The 15836-nt window shown below is 53.0% G+C and overlaps 6 protein-coding genes across 6 annotated transcripts; 2 read left to right on the top strand and 4 right to left on the bottom strand.

Annotated features, from left to right (window-relative positions):
• Positions 1–270: 270 nt before the first annotated feature.
• Positions 271–2317, bottom strand: Z517_01759 (uncharacterized protein; the record flags this gene model as incomplete). The annotated part of the gene is made up of 5 exons (XM_013434717.1): positions 271–936; positions 1006–1469; positions 1528–1847; positions 1898–2106; positions 2168–2317. The coding sequence occupies 5 exons, from the start codon at positions 2315–2317 to the stop codon at positions 271–273; spliced, it is 1809 nt and encodes a 602-aa protein (XP_013290171.1).
• Positions 2318–2816: 499 nt separating this feature from the next.
• Z517_01760 (uncharacterized protein) lies at positions 2817–3917 on the bottom strand (the record flags this gene model as incomplete). The annotated part of the gene is made up of 4 exons (XM_013434718.1): positions 2817–3326; positions 3388–3494; positions 3601–3682; positions 3732–3917. The coding sequence occupies 4 exons, from the start codon at positions 3915–3917 to the stop codon at positions 2817–2819; spliced, it is 885 nt and encodes a 294-aa protein (XP_013290172.1).
• A 502-nt stretch (positions 3918–4419) lies between these two features.
• On the top strand, positions 4420–6932 carry Z517_01761 (acetoacetate-CoA ligase; the record flags this gene model as incomplete). The annotated part of the gene is made up of 9 exons (XM_013434719.1): positions 4420–4653; positions 4708–5331; positions 5393–5428; positions 5482–5562; positions 5626–5750; positions 5801–5865; positions 5918–6067; positions 6126–6426; positions 6500–6932. The coding sequence occupies 9 exons, from the start codon at positions 4420–4422 to the stop codon at positions 6930–6932; spliced, it is 2049 nt and encodes a 682-aa protein (XP_013290173.1).
• A 675-nt stretch (positions 6933–7607) lies between these two features.
• Z517_01762 (uncharacterized protein) lies at positions 7608–9626 on the bottom strand (the record flags this gene model as incomplete). Its single annotated transcript, XM_013434720.1, has 4 exons — positions 7608–8476; positions 8547–9220; positions 9271–9329; positions 9390–9626. 4 exons carry the CDS (start codon positions 9624–9626, stop codon positions 7608–7610), a joined length of 1839 nt encoding a protein of 612 aa, XP_013290174.1.
• A 1106-nt stretch (positions 9627–10732) lies between these two features.
• Positions 10733–12504, top strand: Z517_01763 (uncharacterized protein; the record flags this gene model as incomplete). The annotated part of the gene is made up of 2 exons (XM_013434721.1): positions 10733–10780; positions 10840–12504. The coding sequence occupies 2 exons, from the start codon at positions 10733–10735 to the stop codon at positions 12502–12504; spliced, it is 1713 nt and encodes a 570-aa protein (XP_013290175.1).
• Positions 12505–12832: 328 nt separating this feature from the next.
• On the bottom strand, positions 12833–14793 carry Z517_01764 (uncharacterized protein; the record flags this gene model as incomplete). The annotated part of the gene is made up of 2 exons (XM_013434722.1): positions 12833–14354; positions 14411–14793. The coding sequence occupies 2 exons, from the start codon at positions 14791–14793 to the stop codon at positions 12833–12835; spliced, it is 1905 nt and encodes a 634-aa protein (XP_013290176.1).
• Positions 14794–15836: the final 1043 nt, after the last annotated feature.

Here is a 15836-nt window from a genome sequence, read left to right on the forward strand (position 1 = left end):
GAACATCCGATTCGAAGGGGCAGGAATACCTTTTGTGGGGGGGACACAAGGCCACCACAAAGCCCGCAGACGGTGTCAAGCGGCTCGGCAGCATGGACGGAACAAGAGGGTGTGTTATACATTTCCATAAGATGGAATTATGTCGGAATACGTTGAAGCCCCAGCGCGAGGACGTGGCTGTTGTGCTGTGGAATGGCTGATTTCCTACCCGAGCATAGAAAACCAGACAATTCATATCCAATGCTACCGTGTCTGGCTTCTAACGCACTATTAGAACGACTTCCCCAGCAGAGTCTCGAGTGCAGCGACCAATTCTCTGCCTTGGTCGACACTCGCGGCCCTCGATCGCCACGCGACAAAATTATCAGGCCTGACCAAGATCGCCCCTCCATTCTCGATCCCGCGAAGACTATTCCACTTTTTCTCTGTGTCCCTATACTCGAAAGACGTGGCTGTTTGTTTGTCGTCGGTGGGAATCTGGACGCCCACAATCTCAAGTGAAGAACTACGCAGCTTCCCAACCGCCGAGATCCAGTCATCACCATGCTCGTCCGTGATCAAGACGAATCTAGGCAAGCTCCCGACCAGATCGTGCGTGGACACGACTTCGTCTCCCTTGGTCAGCCATACATGCGGCAGACGATGTCCGGGCCGCGTCGTGGGGATGTAGCGTTGACCGAGAGGGTCTGATGCAGGAGGAGGACTGCCATCACTAATGGTGGCACCGTCCTCGTAGCGGTATCCCAGCTCAATTTCCGACGCAGAGAATTCGATGTCTTGACTTTGCAGGATCCGTTGGACCTGGGCTCGTTCGGTCTTGCCCATCTCCGAGTCGTCGAACAGCCGTTTGAATCTCGCCACGTTGGCTTCGATTTGGCCAGGGATCATGCCGATGGCCGCGTCGAGAACCCTTCTGTTGTCTGTAGTGAAGGCGGCCTTTTCCAATCGAGAGTCAGTCAGTCAGTGATTTGTTTATTTATAGACCAAGAAACGCCGTTGACTCACCCAATCGCAGTTTCTCTGGCCAACAGGTCTCCTCTCCCTGGAATACGTATCCAAGAGTTTAGGACTGGAGTGACCGCTGCACACCAAGGCAAGCTTCCACGCAAGATTGTGAGCATCTGTCACGGCCGTGTTCATGCCCAAGCCGGTTGTAGGAGGATGGCGATGTGCTGCATCCCCTGCGAGGAATAGCCTACCTTCTTGGTATTTACTCGAGAGAACGCGCTCCTGGATCCAATGGCTGATGTTCAGGATCTCCAGCTCCAGATCCGGGATCTTTAGCAGGCCGCGTAGTCGCGGAACCAGGTTTTCCTCGTTGAACCGTTCCGGATCGTCCATGCGATGACCGAAGTGAATGGACCATTCTTCCGAGTGCTTTCCCCATGTCGGACCAGTGACGACGAGCGCGCCACTGTGTGTGATTGTACCGCCTTCGGGGTTCAAGAAGTGGCATATCAAGGTCCGATCTATACATGCAGCCTTGATCAGCGGTGAGAGTATGCCTTGGGCAAGTCTGACACTTACCATCCCAATACTTAGATAGGTCGGCCTTGAAATGCACAGACACCTTGTCTTGCAGTCGTTTGCGGCCTTCCATCACCGCCCCAATATGTGGTCCAACGGTCTTGCCTCCATCAGCTCCAACGAGATAGTCGGCACGGTAGTGGCTGGTGACATTGCTTGAGTCTACCACTGTGACCAAGACTTGCCGGCCGTCGTCTTGAATCTCCGTGACAGTATGGCCGAAACGAATATTTCGCGGGTTTCTCTCTCCGGCAGCCCGGCGGAGGATAGGCTCAGTTCGGATCAGAGGCAAATTGCACGGGAGCGTGGGTGACTGCGTTCTACTATCCAGTTAGCGACCCCAGCCCGAATTGAGATCTTGAATCCTTACTTGTAGGTTTCATGCATAGCGGTTCCCTCGTAACCACCGAAACATTGCAGGCTTCCAAACTTCTTTTGGTCAAACGGGCCGTCACCTCCCAGGGAACTCTGCCACAGCATCTGGCACATGTTCTGTTGTGGCGAGGCTTCTTTGTAAATAGCCTCGGATAGCCCGTGCTGCCGGTAGATCTCCATCGTTCGCTGATTGATGTAGTGCGCCTGGAGTCATAGTCAGACAAGGGGTACAGTGGGATTGGACAGGCTTGTAGAGGCGTCGTACCTTGGGTAGGTAGGATGTCGCCCCATGGCGTTCGAACAGCACATGCGACACGCCATAGTCGGAGAGGAAGCTGGACAGAGTCAACCCACAAGCACCGCCTCCAATGATGATCACTGGAAAGTGCGTCGGTTCTGAGATGTCGGCAACCATGGTGAGGACGTGCAAAGGAAATCCAGATGGTACTCCAAAGGCAGTAACCGACAGACAGTCAGAGAAGATCGAGTCAATGTATACGGCAGGCGTCTTCTATGCGTTCTGCTACCATTGGTCACTCACACAGCAGATAACTTGCCGAGCTCACGAGACGGTCGCTTTCACGAGACGGATCAAATCTCGTTCGGAATAAGGTACTTGTATCGTCCAAGAGATGGTCTGGCCGAGGGTACCCCCATGGCAAGGCTAGTCCAGCTCGGTCCGCAATCAGAACAGGTAGGTTTCGGACCAGTCAGATTCTTGCCGATCGGCAGATACTTTTCTATCAAGCCTATTTGTCCTGGGCCTGTTCAGATACACTGAGTCCGGGTCCGGTCATGGGGGAATCAGTGACTCCAGTTGTGGAACAAGGAGTTCTACCAGATGCCAAATAATCGGTTCAGCACCCTTGACCTATACTCTACAGCCGGCTAAGAATCGATCTCGTCCATCTCTTCTACAGCGATTGAAGTCTCTTACCCGGCTCTCGCTCGTACGATATCGCATTCTCCATGACACCAATGTTTTGGATCTCCGTCTCCAGAACGTCTCCATCTTTCAGCCATGCTTGGGGCTTCATGAAGAAAGCGACACCAGAGGGCGTCCCAGTCATGATGACCGACCCTTTACGCACCGTCGTACCCCGGGTGATATGTCGAAGAACAAGAGGAAGATCAAATATCCAGTCGTCCGTGGTGGCGTTCTGTCTCTCCTCCCCGTTGACTCGCGTCTTTACCCTGAGCTGCGTAGGATCCGGAATGATTCTCTTTGACGAAATGACCGGCCCAAGAGGGGCGAATTTGTCAAAGGACTTTGCTACCGCCGGTTGACCGTTGCCACGGGCGGCATTCTGCCAGTATCTGGAAGATACGTCGTTACCCACCGTGTAGCCCAAGACATAATCGAACGGATCTTCGTCTTCAGTGATGTTCTTGCAGTCTTTGCCGATAACGACCGTCAATTCGACCTTTTGATACCATGTCAACCACATGATCTTTGGAGGGCCATTTTGATGGGGGATCTCAAACCTCGTAATCTAGCTCTATGCATTCCGGATGGACTGAGATTGTGTCGAATGCCGCGGCTCTTGCTCCTGAGCGCAAGATCAGTTCTATCAACACCACTCGACAGACATCTGATAGCTACCTGGCAGCTTGGTGAAGATCAGAGGGTACTGGGTAAATGGTTTCTTCGACTCGTTAGCCACCTCGCCCGACTGAGGAGACTCGTTTATGTGAGACGTGCCCCAGCTTCTCCGGCATGAGACTTGTAGTTCATGCCAATGCAATAAATGACCGGTATGTCCGCGAGTGGTGGAAGAACCTGTGACAACCACTCAGCGAGCTTCAGACCCGAGAGTACAGGTACCTACCTCAGCGATTGTTCTCGTTTCCGGAAGAAGCTTGAAGTCGGGATCCCATGGACTCTCTCCCGAATAGACAGGCACGGAAGAGCCGATGAGCCCACTCTTGGTGATTGCTGGTAGCCCTTCCGCTTCGCCGTGGTAGATGTCACCATATGCATCTTTGAACCTGATGAGTTTTCCAAAGTCTGCCATCTCTACCGACAGAAGACCACAATGGACTTGATTTCGCTCGCTTTTTTCGAACTTCTAGTCACTCACCAAGAACAACGGCAATGAGACAAAGCGATGGAGATCCATCGACAAACCGTACAAGTACAAAGTATATGTGGAGATTGGGTTGGAACTAGACTGTTTTGGTACGGATCAATCCGTAAGGCTGGACCCGGGACCAATCGCCTGACTCCCTCCCTGGGTGGAATCTCTCCGGTATTTGAATACCAATAATGTGGCCCAAGCTGCTAGTTACAAGAACTAAACCTGATATGATCGGTAGGCCACTATTGACCCTCCAATATCCGTGGCATTCCGCAGGGGGAAATAGTCATGTCGGTCCGTTCTGTAAGTCACGTTACGTGTATCTGGCAGATGTTGATGAAATGCTGCGCGAAAGTCGCGACGACGACGGGATACTCGAACTTGAAATTCTTTGAGAAACAGTGCTATTGAAATCAACCTGACCTGTGAAGCACTGACGATGGCGTCCAACCACAACCCCCGCTGTCTCTGGCAGCCCCGCGACCCTTCGAAGACCATGTTGAGCAAGTTTCGTCGCTTTGTCAACGAACGACATCGTCTCGATCTAAAGAACTATCAAGAGCTCTGGCAATACTCAATTGCGGTCGAGACCGCCAACGACTTTTGGGTCGATGCGTTTGTCTTTCTGGGATTGAAGGGAGACGTTGTTCCAACAATTGCGCTGGCATTCAGAGTGCGAATTAAACCACTCCAGTGTTTTGTCGAATACACAAACTGACTGTATCAGGATAGAGAGAGGTTTCTGCCTCCCCCAATCTGGTTCCCGGAGGTCAAGCTCAATTTCACAGAGATATTGTTGTCAGGTCGCGATCCGCAAAGGGTCGTCCTCCACACCTGCACTGAGGGCGGGAATGATGTCCAGGACGTAACCTGGGGGCAGCTCATCGCGCAGGTGACGAGGATGGCCGACGCGATGAAATCGTCGGGGGTGGTCCAAGGCGACCGAGTGGCTGGGGTACTTTCAAATCGACTTGAGACGGTCATCGCCTGCTTGGCCACCTTGTCCATGGGTGCCATTTGGTCCACTTCTTCCCCAGACATGGGAGTCGAGGGTGTCCTGGACCGCGTACGCCAGATTCGACCGAAGCTGTTGTTCGTCGAGAGCGATGTTCTCTACAACGAACGAATTCTGGATCAGAGGGAAAAGAACAGGGCGTATGCCAAGTCCATGCTCGTGACTTCCGAGTTCACGAATATCGTGGTTATACCGAGGAGTCAGCAAGTGCATGAGGACCCGGATCTCAAATTGGTCTCCCTTGACACCTTCCTCAAACGGGCCAAAGGGAGACCCTTGGATTTCAAACGGCTGCCGTTCGCACATCCGGGCTTTATTGTGTATTCGTCAGGCACGGTCAGTCAGTCCCATACGAATGACCCCAACATGCTTTTACATGTGACTGAGCTCTTTCCAGACAGGGCCACCCAAGTGTATCGTCCACAGCGCTGCGGTGAGTGCAACTGTCCATCTCCGGGAGGAAACCCGCGGTTTGACAGGATTTAGGGGCTTCTACTCCAGTCGAGAAAGGATTCTGTGTTGCATTTCGACGTCCAGCCTGGTGATAACATCCTGCAGTACACAACGGTAAGCCTACACCCATACTGTATAGAGAGATGTTAGTACCTTGTTAACCATGTGCTCTTGCAGACAGGTTGGATCATGTGGGGAAAGGTAATATGCGGGATCGGATACGGTGGTCGGACTGTCATATATGACGGATCACCACTGAAACCGGACCCACTGGTCCTCCTGCGGCTTGTTTCGACACTCCGGTAAGTGAATGGCATCATATTGTCCATGATTACTGACCGAGAGGCCGGAGGATAACGCATTTCGGGACATCTGCTAGGTTCCTGACCCAGCTGAAGGATTCTGGTCTCAAGCCCAGTTCGTTAATGCCTTCTTGCATCACATGAGCGATTCTGCTGACGCACCACAGGGGGCATGATCGATCTTTCTTGCCTAAAATGCGTCACTTCAACAGGAAGCACATTGACCGCGGAAGTCAGCGAATGGTTCTACGATGTGGGATTCCCACGACACGTGCATCTCGTGTCAACGAGCGGCGGTACTGACATCGCCGGCTCATGTAAGTAACCTCCACATGAATCGCCTCTGGTGATAATTCCGGTACTGACTGTGTAAAGTGGTGACGGGAAACCCGACACTTCCACTCTACTCTGGCGAAATCCAGTGTGAGACGATAGGTATGGCGACAGACATTGCTGATGCCGAAGCGACGAATGCCGTCTCTGTCAAACATACAGGCCAAGCAGGGGAGCTCGTCTGCCGCATGCCTTTTCCCAGTCAGCCTACGTTCTGGGGAGAGAAAACTCTCGATAGATACCGCGCATCATATTTCGAAAGATACGGAGACAAAATTTGGTTCCAAGGCGACTTTATTCAACTGAACCCCAAGACTCACGGGTTCCTGATGCTGGGCAGATCGTAAGTTCTTCTGAGCTTGACGATCCATTGACTTGGCGTGGTCCTACAGTTCTGACTGACACGTTGTGGACAGCGACGGGGTCCTGAACCCGTCTGGAGTGCGATTCGGGTCCGCGGAGATATACGAGGTCGTGGAAAAGATTCCTGGTATAGCGGACTCTTTGTGTGTAGCTCAACGTCGTCCACATGACCGGGATGAAATTGTCGTGTTGTTTGTCAAGATGGCCAAAGGTCACAAATTTACCCCAAGGCTGAAATCGACCATCGCAACCGCCATTCGCACGGCTCGGACCCCCAGACATGTACCAAAGTATATTTTCCAAGTACCGGACATTCCGTACACGATCAACGGGAAGAAGATCGAGCAAGCAGTCAAAGCCATCATCTCCCATGGCAAGTCGAAACCGAACGGGGCCGTGGCCAACCCGGAGTCGTTCAAATACTTTGAGCGCTTCTACGAGATCGAGAAGCTAGCCCAGGCGGAGCCGGTCCTGGCCAAGATGTAGAGTTGCAGATTCTGTCAGAGCGTCATCTCGATGAATTTCAATGGCGCCGTAGCCTTGCGAGGTCTTACTGGCGGACAGAGGATGAGGGTTGCACTGGAGAATTATATATAGGTTGAGATTCGTACATGATAGCAACAGGGGTTGATGGACATATCTTTGCATGGCTTGATGATTTCGCCAAAAGATTTGAGTCTTGCGTGCTATAGCATACCTCGTACGCTGTCGATAAACCAGGATCTGTACTTTCATGTCGTGCCCTCGAGTCTGTTTTCAAGGGCGATCAAGTCAGCGCGACAAACGGCGGAAGTGCGATGTCAATCTTGTCGATGGCTATAGCTCACACATGAACGATGATGGAGCTTTCACTCTTTCATTCATGTGCATAAGCTCCCGACAGTGTGACTTCTGCGGACACGTTTCACCAAAAATACTGGGTGATATAATCCTAGGCCTGGCGGATCGTTGGATAGGGATAAAAGAGCCATATCAACCACACACACTTGTCAATATTAATAACCTGATACTATTTATACTAAACACACGACCTCGGCCTTTCTGAAAGGGCCTCAGGCCCCCAAAGCTACTATGGTAGCTGCCTATGTGTTAATTTGTCAGAGAGCAAACACCGGAGGTGCGGTACTCTTGTACTCTTTGCTTTGAGCCCAGTCACTCCCCCTAGGCTTGCTCGTGCGCCTTTTCATCCGTTTCGTGGCTCCGCTTCGTGCCAAATTGCAGTTTCCTAGCGACGTTATTGTGGAGGAACTTTTCGATATTGGGGACCCAGAACGACATGACGATGAGGATGACGCCGAAGGGGATCGTCGCGAAGAAGACCATGCGGAAGCTCTTGGCGTAGGCCAGTTTCGCCTGCTCGGCGGCGATTCCGAGGATCTCGGGAGTGGCTCCCGGCACGGCGCTGAAGTCGCCCGTCGTGAGGCCCGCAAAGAGAGCTGGGAGCGATGTCTGGGGTAAGCCGGCTTGCACAACCGCGGGCGCGATGAAGGCAGGCAGATTCTTGGTGATTTCGGTGGTCGAGATGGAGATGTACAGTGCTTGGGCTACCGAGCCTGCGATCGTCCGCAGGGAACCCAAGACGCCGCATGCCAGGCCGATGTCTGAGGGTTCGACCAGGAGTGAAACTCCTGCGAACCCAACGTTGTCGATGAAGCCGACGCTGAACGTGGCAATCACACCAAACGCGATGGCTGAGGCGTGTCTAGCCGGACTGATACTCGCGAGAGCTGCGGTGAAGGTCGCGGCAAGTGTCGACGAGAGGATCGCTTGGTACTTGAGCTTGGGCAACACCGCCATGCACAGGCCGCTGAAGACCTGGCCGAAGATGACACCGCCTCCCACCACGGCCGACTGCCATCCAATCGAGATGATGTCGCTGGTAAACACGGTGCCGACAATGGTGGGCCACATGACCGTCATGCTGAAATAGACCATGCCGCCGACAGACGACGTCGCCACGACAGCGACGAAGCCGATGTTCTTGAATAGGCGGGGTGGCATCAGGCCGTGACCCTTGACCACATATTGCTCTGAATAAACAACCCATTAGCCAGCACTCTGAAATAGTCAAGGGGTAGACACATCGAAAGTCAAACTCACCGTATAGTCCGAACAGGATCAACAAGATACCCCCGACGATGATCGTGCTGACCACATGGGCATCTGACCAATCGTAGACCTGTCCACCCCACGAGAGTCCTATAAGGAAAATGACGAGGCCGGCGCTGTAGAGAAATAGACCACCCCAGTCGAGCTCGAGAAATTGCCGCCACTCGGACTTGCCGTGCACATGTAGCTGTGTGTATCTGGGCGGATTGTAGCAAAGCACCAACAACACGGTCGACAGGCCGGAGAAGATGATGCCGATGTAGTAGCTCCAGCGCCAGGTGGCTGCGGTGTGAAGAATGAACAGACGGGCGATGAGCGGACCGAACGTCGCCCACGGGAAGGTCAGGAAAAACACCAAGCCTACAATAGGCGTACGATAGCGGTTGGGGACTATCTCTCCCAAAATCGTGGGAGAGGACAGCTGTGCTCCCGCGGAGATGCCGGTACAAATGTTGGCCCCGATGAGTGCTTCGACGGATTGCGCTGTGGCGCCCACGATGGCGCCCACGACACCAGACACGTTCAACCAGATGGTGATCCACTTGCGGCCGAAGATGTCGGACAAGCGACCATAGAGTAAAACGGACAGGCCATAGGTGAGAGTCCATGCCGTTGCCACCCAGTTGATGTTTTTCGAGGGACCAAGATCTTGGTCCATAAGCATGCTAGTAACCAGTCAGTCAGACCATGTCGATAAAGCAGAGGCTCAACGCACAGTGTATTCGCAGGCATGACCCAGCTCACTTGGGAAGCCATGTTCATGAACGTGGCGGCCTGTGAAGAACTTGTCAGTGACCCTGCCGCACATCATGAATATACACGAATGGACCATACAGCGACTGTGCCAATGAATTGCCAGCTGCGGAAATAGCCTGGGGGCATCTCATTCAAATCACCACCGATGGCTCGCTTGTCGACAAGGTCGACGGTCCCGTCGACGTGAGTAGCCTGGACGACGTCGACGTTGTCAACCACATCGACATGGTCCACTACCCCTGGCACGGGTTTCTCCTTCGTTGCAGGGCCAGCGATACCTTGTGGCACGCCATGGTTCCCTTGGTCAGCTGTCATCGCGGGCAGCTGATGCTTTCGAAGTTGATGAGGCAGGTAGCTGAGCGTAGTATGGTCAACCTGGAATGCTCTATCAAAAAGGTGTCATTAGTGGCGTGAGTCTCAAAATGCAGCGAGCCCGGGCATCGCTTGCCTTTTGATGGCACAGGATTACCCCAGGATTAGGAGTACGGGGTAGGTTGCCCGTGTACTCGATAGTGCCTGTGGGCTAGGCTGAAGATTGCAGCTGGTTCCCCGGGCCCCGGTAAGCTGCACCTGCCCACGACCCCGGAACTTGTTCGAGGTTCGTCTAACCTTTTGCGATCGGGAGGCCCACAGCGCTAAGCTGTATGTAGTCGGAATAGAGGGATTGGTAACTCTAAACAGCCGTGGAAGCCTTGTGACGTTCCCATTGGTCGCCGCTCTTATTTAGGCCCCACAATAATTTTTCATCCGAGCGAGTAGGCGCTGGAGTGATCAACCTACCTTTTGCGGAGCATCGTACATTGCATTACAATGCATGAGAAGTGAGATGAACCATTTCAAATTTATCGAGGAGGCTTCGCCATAGAAATAATGAATGCTATTTCCAACCGATGCATTTACACTGTAATTTCATACTAAACCCTCTTAGCGTTTCCCTTCATTGCTTGCACTATATGGACGGCCTGATGTTGGCATAGGTTGGCAAATCTCCAGTTTCCGGTGACTTCAGCCGTCAACCATATTGACTACTATGGTTGGACGATGAATGGCCGAAATCCAGAAAAGCAACTCCGTCTACGAGGACCGGACCCGAAACTGCCCAGCTCCCCATGGGGAGGTGGTTCAGGGGAGTCCACTATTCAACGAATGCTTTACAGCCGCTGTTCCTTGGCGATAGCGTTCTTACTCTTGCACGCAGGCCTAGAGCATCAAAAGCAAGCGACTGAATCCGTTGTAGGTGTAACTATCTTCATGGCCTCATGCCTGTTTCTTTGATTAATTATCTCACTTTGGAGTTACCGCTTCACAGCCGCCTGTCCTCTGCAAGAGTGATTGCACGTCAAGCTCGAGTCGGCAAGGCGTTATTGCTCGCGGCCCTCAGCTCATCCGCACAGGTGTATAAGGTACACTTCTGACCAACCATGCTGCGAAGTTCAGCAAGAACGCTAGCGACAGCTGCAAGGAGTGCTGTAAGTTTCTAGCGTGTTAGAAAGACTCCAGAAGCTCCTGCTAATCTGGGTTCTTGAAGCCAAAGCCTTTGTTCGATGCCTCTTACGACGTGGTTGTGGTAGGATCAGGAGCGGCGGGTTTGACTGCCGCTGTTACTGCTGCGAAGAAACATGGCCTCAAGGTCCTGGTCACGGAGAAGGCCAAGTACTTCGGAGGAACTACTGCCTTCTCGGGAGGCGGCGCTTGGTTGCCCAACAATCACCATCAGCATACTCTGGGGGTCACCGACAGCAAAGAAAAGGCCACAACGTACCTCCGAGGAGTTGTTGGGAGTCGCTATGACAACCGCACGATCAATGGCTTTCTTGACAATGCTCCCAGGATGGCGAAATGGATTGACGACAACACAGCGCTCAAGTTCTTCGCGCTACCGTTGCCGGATTATTATACCTCCCTCGACGGGGCTACCCAAGGCCGAACCCTTGTCGCCTCGCCGTTTGACGGTCGCAAGCTAGGAGGGCGGTTGAAGGATATAAGATACGCTCTGCAGGGGTTCAAGGCATTCGAGTCGATGCAAGTTGCCTTTGACGAAGTGCCTATCATGGCAAACCCGTTGGCCAGCACCAGAAATCTAGCTCATGTCGTCGCAAAGCTCCAGCGATACATGCTGGACTTGTTGAGGTACGGCAAGGGAAGTTTACTCGCGAACGGAAACGCCATCGTTGGAAGTCTCGTGTACACGATAGCCCAAAGTGGTGGCGACCTGTGGAACAATTCTCCCGCGACAGAGCTCGTCACGAATGGTGGCCGCGTGGAAGGCGTCGTCGTTGCGAAGGACGGCAGAGAAATTCGTGTTCGCGCAACCAAAGGCGTCCTGCTGGCTAGCGGAGGCTTTGGTCGGGCAAAGGAGGCTCGAGCCTTTGTTCCGCATGAATATTGTCTCTCGCCGTCCTCGGTGACAGGAGACGGCATTCGCCTGGCTCAAGCAGCAGGCGCTATTCTCCCGGACCCCAGTCCCGACAATGCCATCTACTCGCCTGTCTCGATTCTTCAGCCTAGACACGGTCCAATTCGCATGTATCCACATTTCGGCTATGACCGCGCAAAGCCCGGTTCCATTGTAGTGGACACCAACGGTCAGCGATTCATCAATGAGAGCGTGGGATACCACCAATTCGTGCAACACATGCACGCGGCCAAGATGACGCGGTGTTTTATGATCGCAGACAAGCGGTTCCTCAGCAAGTACGGCATTGGCTTTGCATTGGCAGACCCGTACCCGAAAGGGAAGATCCTCTCTCAAAACTATCTCGTCTCGGCCAAAACAATTCCTCAGCTCGCCGCGAAACTGGGGATTCCCGAGGACAACCTCGTGCAGACGGTCAAGCGGTGCAACGAGAATGCAGCGCGTGGCAAAGACCCCGACTTCGGTCGAGGTGACAGCGTCTACGACCACGTCTTTGGAGACCCTACAAACAAGCCGACTGTGAGTCTGGGGACCTGCGATCAGGCCCCGTTCTATGCTGTTCCTATGTACCCCGGCAATGTGAGCACACAGTATGGGCTGCGAACCGATGAGTATGCACGGGTGATGGGACAAGAGGAAAAGCCCATCGATGGCTTGTATGCGGCAGGGAATGATAGCAACTCGGTCTGGCGGGGGACTTATCCTGCTGGAGGGTCGAGTATTGGTCCGGCAATGACTTTTGGGTATGTTGCCGCCGAACATATGGCATCGAATTGAACCGGATTTCTGGGGAAGGGTTCGGTGCCGGTAGTGACGACTCGAGCCACGGACCAGGAGATTTCAACGCTACGACAAGGACAACATGACAAAAGTAGTTCAACCGTCTGGCGGGAACCGGGGTTGGGCGATCTGGGTGGATGAATGAATCCCACCACGAGAGTTAGTTTTGTACAGCTTCTCCAAGTTCATCCATCCCTTGGAAAAATCTATAAACATTTGTCTTTTGTGGCGTCGTGCCCATTCACCTCTGGAAAAGTCTTGTACGCAGACCAGAGATTGCTATTCGGAATGACAAATGGAGAGTGAGGTAAAAGAAAACATTGGTTCACAGTCGAGCCCTTTCCTCATTTGCGTCCCCAGCAGTCAGTTCGAGACCACGCATCTGCCCCTCATTCCTCCATTCCTCGATGAGCTTGAAGAAAGTGGGACCACCGGCAAGGTACGGCTGAGATTTCAGCAGCTTGTCGTCGATAGTCCCCTCGTCACTGTAGTAGCCAGGTGTGCAATCCCTCAAAAACTCGGCTCTGCCACGAGCAACGTCCATGCAATGCGCGACCCATGCGTCCTCGGCTTCCTGGGTGACCTCCACAGCTTTGAGATTGCGCCTCTTGCTCTCGGCTATGACGTATGCAATGTGATTGCAGGCTTCGGTCATATTATGTGTCCAGTTAGGCGTCGAACCACTTTGAAAATGGGTGAGGAGGGCCATGTTGGGAAATCCGTGCACCGCCCACCCGTGGAGCGTGGTGATGCCGTCCTTAAACTTGTCTGTGAGACTGACGCCACCACGGCCTATGATCGGTGCTCCTAGACGGGAGCTCAGATCTGTGGCCCATTCAAAGCCTGTGGCATAGATTATGCAATCCAGCTCATACTCTTGATCGTTTGCCACAAGCCCTTTCGGCGTGACTCTTTCAACACCTTTACCATCAGTATCCACTAGGTGGACATTGGGTCGATTGAATGTCTGGAGGTACTCGTCATGGAAGCAAGGCCGTTTGCAGAATTGATTGTACCATGGCTTTAGCTTCGCAGCTGTTTCAGGATCCTTCACGAGGCTATCCACTCGTTTCCGAATCGACTCCATTTTTTTGAAGTCGGCGATCTGCATCCGTGCTTTACGGAGCTCGGGGTCTCCAGATTGATCTCCAGCCATGAAGCCGGGCAAGTTTCGAAGGACATCTGTCCACCCGTCGTTGACTTCGTCTTCCTCGACGTATCCACCCACTGTCAAGGTGCTGAAGTTGTCCTGCCTGTGGCGCTGCCAGCCTTTGCGCAAGTTTTTGGCCCATTCCGGATCTGTCGGCTTGTTCCCACGGATATCAATTGACGAAGGCGTTCGCTGGAAGACGTATAGTTCTTTAGCCCATTCGCCGATCCGTGGCACGAGTTGTACGCCGGTAGCTCCAGTTCCGATGATCCCAACTCGCTTATCGGTGAGACCAGTCAGCTGTGGATTCTCAGGATCTCCCCCAGAGTAGTTGTAGTCCCATCTGCAACTGTGGAAATGTTTGCCTTTGAAGGATTCAATACCTCCAAAGCCAGGAAACTTTGGCACATGGAGAGGGCCTGGCGCGGGAACAATCCAGTGTGCCTCGATCTCGTCATTACGACTCGTCTTGACTTTCCAGAGCTTTCTGTCCTCGTCGTAGAAGAATCCCAACGCCTCGGTCTGGAAAAGTGTCTTTGAATCCATGTGGTACTTTTTCGCCAGTGCTTCGGCATACTTCCGTATTTCGGGCCCGTAAACGTACTTCTGCGTTGGAACATAGTCTAGGTCTTCTAGCAAGGGCAGATAGATATATGAATCAATGTCGCACTGCACCCCAGGATAACGATTCCAATACCTGACACGGAGTATCAGTATAGTCATATAGAGCATGGACGTCAGGAATGAACTCACCACGTGCCCCCAAAACCATGACCCTTTTCAATCACGCAGACATTTGTGATACCTCTTTGGTGCAGATGGCGAACAGCTTGAATTCCAGTAAGGCCCGCGCCGACGATAACAACATCATAGACTCCTTTAACCGGATCACGGGTGAAGGTCTCATCCGCGTACAGATCTTTCATATACGACTTTAGGAAGTCGCTATCTCTGACGGACCGGTATTGTGACAAGCCCCCATGGTGATCTCGCTTCCGCTTTTCTTCGGCGTACTTCGCCTTGAGAGCATCGGGGTCGAAATCGAGCGAAATATTCAAAATCTGGGCATAAGTCCTGATGTCCTTAGTTGGCACCTGCAGGGTGGGAGTTGTCGATAGCGCTGCTGGCTCAGTCATTGTGTCTTGGAGCATGTGAGTAGTTGTGACAGGCAGACAAAGGGCTCGCAAAAGATCGATATATCTCTGAACATTTGGACATAGTGTGAAGTATACCAGAAGACCCACATGGCAGACCACGCGGAGAAACTCAAACACGCCCCCTCGTGCCGTGTTTTGCGCAGGGCTAGCACGCTAGCAAGCATGGGATCGGAGCCAGAGGAAATTCCGGGGTCGGCTATTCCTGATGGAATCGGCCACATGCCTAATTCGGACGCAAGGAACCGCAGCTTGTAACTGGTCTCATGGGGATGAAGAGTTACACGATCATGGGGTCCAAGGGATGATGAGTGGAATGGGAAAACACTCGTAGTGGTCATGGTATCCGTGATACTGAGGGTTTCGCGCGCTACCAAAGAAGAGCCACGAGTGCCTAGGTACAGCAATAGAGGTGGGGTAGTCGGTCAGTGAGTCGCAAAATTGCTACCCGATATCACATCGAAACAATTGCATCTTAGGCGCATGCAATTTTTCGGCATTGGTGCTCTGTGTTAGTCATGCTGTCACGGAGGACTTGCCAGAAGCTAATACCGCAGCCCATTGTGCCGTACGGGTGCAAGACCTGCCTCGCTTGATGCAAGGAAGGATCTTGTGGAGGATGAATTGGGGCGGAGCGGGGGAGTGTGGGCTGCCTGGCTGGAGTTTAGACGCCAAGATATTATAGCGCCTTGGCATCTTGTCACAGTACAGAACAGTACGACGGACTCGACACCCCTCGGGACAGACACTCATTCGTCCCCTCTAGCATCCACCATTCCATGCTCCTGGTTACGCCTACCGAGTACACTATTCTGTAACCGCAACCACAACCATCCGCCTCCGCTCCGCATTACGTGGAATCCTGGCTCACCACCACCCTTCTACCATGAGTCCGAGTCAACACCTACGTTGCACAATTTTTGGCGTCTCAGGCACTACAGATTCGTGAGGGGCATCGAGCAACCCTGGCTGTGTATCACTTCTGTTGCACCGCATTTACAGGTTAGTTTTGTGCGCGTGGCGCC

The sequence above is a fragment of the Fonsecaea pedrosoi genome (assembly GCF_000835455.1).
Source record: "Fonsecaea pedrosoi CBS 271.37 unplaced genomic scaffold supercont1.1, whole genome shotgun sequence".
Lineage (NCBI taxonomy): Eukaryota > Fungi > Ascomycota > Eurotiomycetes > Chaetothyriales > Herpotrichiellaceae > Fonsecaea > Fonsecaea pedrosoi.